The following is a 4,614-nucleotide window of genomic DNA, read 5'->3' on the forward strand; positions in this document are numbered from 1 at the left end:
TCTTGCCATCTACTTGAGATGCTTATTTGAGAACGATTATTTAAGTTTCCTCCATTCTCTAAAAAGTAAGCATGTACTCGAGCCTTTAACTATTTTGTTTGTTGTTCAACTGCACTTATTGGATCTTTGCTTGTATTTAACCATGTAGAGACAAGTAAACAATCTTCCTCTAGTGAGAAGTTCTTACTTCTTTGTGATTTTTTTTTATTGTATGGACATTTAAATTCGAGTATGTTAAGTCATTAATTAATTGATTAAAATCACTTGATTGATAGAGAATATTTGCTTACTCACTTATAAGAAAGTTGGTAAAAGAGCTTGGAAAATTTGAATCCATCTACATTAAAAAAAAAAAAACCCTCAAGTTAAAACCTTATAAGAGAGTGTAAAAAAAGCTCACATTCAATGTCTAGCAATTTTGTAGTTTCCATATATGTGAATTAATAATAAGTATTGCCTTATACTTATTCTAACATTACAATTTGACCATTTTTTGGAAAACTAAAAGAGGATTAATATACTGGTTTAATTGCACTAGTTTAATTGCATTTTCAAGAAGACAAAATATAATTAACCTTAAATTAAAGCAGATAATCAAAAATAAAATTTAAATATGTTACTCTATATTTTTATCAATATCAGCCACCATTATTACTTCCTTTCAATTTTCTCAAAGATAACAACATAAATAAAAATTATCTTCCTTAACCCATATCAAAAAACATAGAATAATAAAGAAATAAAAATCATCACAAATATCAAATTAACAACAAAAAATCTAAAAATCAAGAGATATAAAAGAGAAAATAGAAAAAGCTTTTAAACAAGCCTACCTTTTTAATTTCAGCTAATTAACACAACTGATATTGTTAATTAACAGGAGAATAATTTATTCTTGTTTTTCTAAATTTGAGAGAAGGGTGAGACACAATACAAGATTTTAAAATTTACAAATTTCTTTCCTTCTTTTTTCTTTAAAAAAAAGCGTAACCTTTTTTTATAATTTATTTTTTTTAACAACTATAAAAATAATCATTGGCCAACGATCATTTTCTTTTGCCATTTCCACGGAGAAATGTAGAAATGACCAGTTCTTCAAAGGATGAATAACTATTTTAGCTATTTATTTACCTGAGCGTCGTTGGAGTGAATAAAAACATAAACAAAAACTAAAAGTATATCTTTTTAAATTTGCCTCTTTATTTAGCTTTTTTGTTGAAGATGCTTTAATAGCCCCAACTACCCTAAAATTTATAGATTTTGTGATTTTTAAATTGACTTTTTTATTTATCCTTATATTTATTTATCTGCTTAGACAAAATCAAATACGGATTCAGTCTGGTTTGTTCATATTTTCACAAATATTCTATTTCATGACGTGATATTTTCTTATATTAAGAAAATTTTAAAATTGTTCATTATTTTTCTGAAGGTCCCAAAAGTCCGGCCAGAAAGCCCATAGCCAGAACTCGAGCGTAGCTAAAAGTTAATCAAGCTGTTTTAGGATCGACCCGAACCCCAACTTGGACCATGAACAGTAAAACACACAGCGTCCAAGTTTCAAAAGGATTACGGTGAACCGGGCCGAACTCGATAACTCCGGAGAGGAGAGGCGCTAACCGAACCGCAAACACCATAACCTAGGGCCCAAAAATAGGTCTTTCTTTTTTACTCAAACCCTTGAAAAACCGTAGGCCTTCATCTCTCATTGACAGCCGCGCTGCGTCTCTCTCTGGAACAGGTATCTCTCCCTTCACACATCTCCTAGCTTCTTCCCTTCCCACACACTTGCGCTGTTGAATTCTTTTTTTGTTGTTTTTTGTATTTTGCAAGTAACCCAGGACTTGGGGTAATCTTTGTCTTGTATCTTGTTTGCTTTACGAACGAAGGACATTGTTGGATCTGATGAGTTTTAAGCACTGCTTACTGTTTTACATATGCTTACTTTTTAGGTCTCTGCAGTCGTTTCTACATGTTTGGCTGCTGATAAAATGAAAGGTTGAATAGATACAAGATAAACCTTATATGTTATTTTCCTTTTTGTACATTTGTTTCACCGTCTCTGATCCTGCTGCTTTGATTTTGATGCGCGGCTTGTTATTGTCTAATAAATAATGAGAAAAAAAATGTCTGGAGAGATTTTAACTGCTAGTCTCAGCTCAATATTTAAACTCCCAATGCTTTGGAATGATTGAACAATAGGTTAGAATTTTAAGTTTCTACTAGTGAGTGTGGAACTGGCTGTAGTGACTATGAGTTATTTGTTGCATCAATGATGCTTTCTTCGCAGCCTGCTGTTGAATGCTTTTTTTGGTTTCTTATTTTCATCTATCAATGAATAGGAAGACTTGTATTGGTTAACTTAAGGGCTCATGGTGTTTCAATGGAAACTAATTGAGATTGTACTCTGCTTGTATTATAGTTAGCTTAAGTTTTACCTTTTTCATGTTGTCAGCTTGATTCCTATCAGTTTTTGAATGGTACAGACAGTGTCATTTTTCTAACTCTTTAACTCGTATACTCTTTTAGGTAAGGCATGGTTAAGCATAACAATGTTGTGCCAAATGGGCACTTCAAGAAGCACTGGCAAAATTATGTCAAGACATGGTTTAACCAACCAGCTCGAAAGACTCGCAGACGCATTGGTGAGTAGCTTCTACTTATGCCTTTATTTTGTAATGGAATTTACCCATGTGCTGCACCCATTGTTTCTAGGGTCCTCATTTGGAAGTACCTTTATTAACAATATTCATGTCTGTGCTATCTATGAAATCATTTTTAGCTCGTCAGAAGAAGGCGGTCAAAATCTTTCCTCGACCTACTGCTGGACCTCTTCGACCCATTGTACATGGCCAGACTTTGAAGTATAACATGAAAGTGAGAGCCGGTAGGGGGTTTTCTCTTGAAGAACTCAAGGTTAGTTGGTTTTCCTTTTCCTGATTCTGCAGAGTACCTTTTCACGTTTCATCATCTTCGAGTCTCCAAAATGCTTAATTGAAGAACAAATTGCATGCATTTGCTTAATGCTCTAGTTTATGGTGTTTCTATTTTACACTTGTATAAGATCTGTGTTTATCTGTGCCAAGTTTCTGATTTGTACTTGAAGTGTTTTGTGATAACTGTGATTGGAGATGGATATATATGTGCATTTAGTATTCATTACACATTTCTTTTTGAGGGAGGATATGTGAATTTGTTTGAGGCCTTGTAAGGGTCTTGGGAATTGTTTTCACTTTCTATGTGATATTAGGTACTTGTGGTTCAATGGCATTGGATACTTTTATTTAGTTTTGTAGGATGAATAACCCATTTCCTTTTCCTTGTCCTTGTCCAGGCTGCTGGTATTCCAAAGAAACTTGCTCCAACAATAGGAATTGCAGTCGATCACCGTCGCAAGAATCACTCCCTGGAAGGACTCCAGGCTAACATTCAGAGGCTGAAAACATACAAGGCCAAATTGGTTGTCTTCCCAAGACGTGCTCGCAAGTTCAAGGTATGTTCTTGGGTATGCTTGACTAATATGATGATTGACTGGTTTTCCACTTGGAATTTCATTTTTATACATGTATTCTTGCAGGCTGGTGATTCTGCACCTGAGGAACTGGCAACTGCTACTCAAGTACAAGGACATATTATGCCTATTGCATGTGAGAAGCCATCCGTGGAGCTTGTGAAGGTCACTGAGGAGATGAAGTCATTCAAGGCTTATGACAAGCTTCGTGCAGAGCGCACAAATGCACGCCATGTTGGTGCCAGATTGAAGAGGGCTGCAGAAGCTGAGAAGGAAGAGAAGAAGTAGAAGTTCAACCCTGTCAAGGGCATTTTTGAGTGGGAACTGGGAATTTTGTTGTTTCATCTTGAACTGGGTTCAATTTACTGGTTTCCAACCTGTAGACTCTACCATAATTTTTAAAAATGTCAATCGAGTTTTAGCAAGGATTCTTAGTTTGTGGACATGCTTAATGTATTCAACGTTCTCCTTGCCCCATTGATGTGACTCGCAGTGCTCAAGTTCTGATAGATGTGTAGATTTCAGGCTTGAATGGAACCTGTGCATTTCAACCGAATGTGTATCAGGATAAACGGATTTTGTTAAAAGGTTTAACTTGTGAAATCTCCAATTTAACCAAATAAAAAATATTAAGCTTATTTTTTAATTAATTTAATATGTAAAAAATAAATTTTTTTTAAAAAATTAATTAGAAAAATAAGTTGAGTTAATTTGTCAAATATTATAAGATTTAGATAACCTAATAGAAAGAAAATTAAAATAAATTATAAAGCTCAATTCTTAATCAAGCTAGTATTGAAAGATAAAATTGAAAAAAAAAAAATCAATTAAAAAAAAAAAGTTGGAAAACCATCTAAGTTAACCAACAAAACTTGAGACCCGAGTCATGAAATCAGGTTAACCTCATAGAAATCAAACGAAATAAATTATGAAGTCTAATTCTCAATTAATTCAAATAGTGAAGGATGTAATATAAAAAAAAAAATTAAAAATAAAAACAAACTGAGGCAATCAGGTTAACTTGCGATCTAAGTCATGCGACTGTAATAACCCCATAGAAAGCAAAATAAAATAAAATATAAAGCACAATTTTCAATCATCTC

At 33.4% G+C, this 4,614-nt stretch overlaps 1 protein-coding gene across 1 annotated transcript; it reads left to right on the top strand.

Moving 5' to 3' along the window:
• The first annotated feature begins 1,589 nt into the window (after positions 1–1,589).
• Positions 1,590–3,990, top strand: LOC118062863 (large ribosomal subunit protein eL13z). The gene is made up of 5 exons (XM_035076728.2): positions 1,590–1,741; positions 2,530–2,645; positions 2,783–2,916; positions 3,335–3,493; positions 3,578–3,990. Exons 2-5 carry the CDS (start codon positions 2,537–2,539, stop codon positions 3,797–3,799), a joined length of 624 nt encoding a protein of 207 aa, XP_034932619.1. The 5' UTR covers positions 1,590–1,741; positions 2,530–2,536; the 3' UTR covers positions 3,800–3,990.
• Positions 3,991–4,614: the final 624 nt, after the last annotated feature.

This window comes from Populus alba, chromosome 16 (assembly GCF_005239225.2).
Source record: "Populus alba chromosome 16, ASM523922v2, whole genome shotgun sequence".
Classification (NCBI taxonomy): domain Eukaryota; kingdom Viridiplantae; phylum Streptophyta; class Magnoliopsida; order Malpighiales; family Salicaceae; genus Populus; species Populus alba.

Coding starts and splice junctions, on each gene's coding strand:
- LOC118062863 (XM_035076728.2), top strand. CDS start 2,537: ATGGTTAAGCATAACAATGTTGTGCCAAATGGGCACTTCAAGAAGCAC. Junction 2,646..2,782: donor AAAGACTCGCAGACGCATTG/GTGAGTAGCTTC, acceptor AATCATTTTTAG/CTCGTCAGAAGAAGGCGGTC. Junction 2,917..3,334: donor TTTCTCTTGAAGAACTCAAG/GTTAGTTGGTTT, acceptor GTCCTTGTCCAG/GCTGCTGGTATTCCAAAGAA.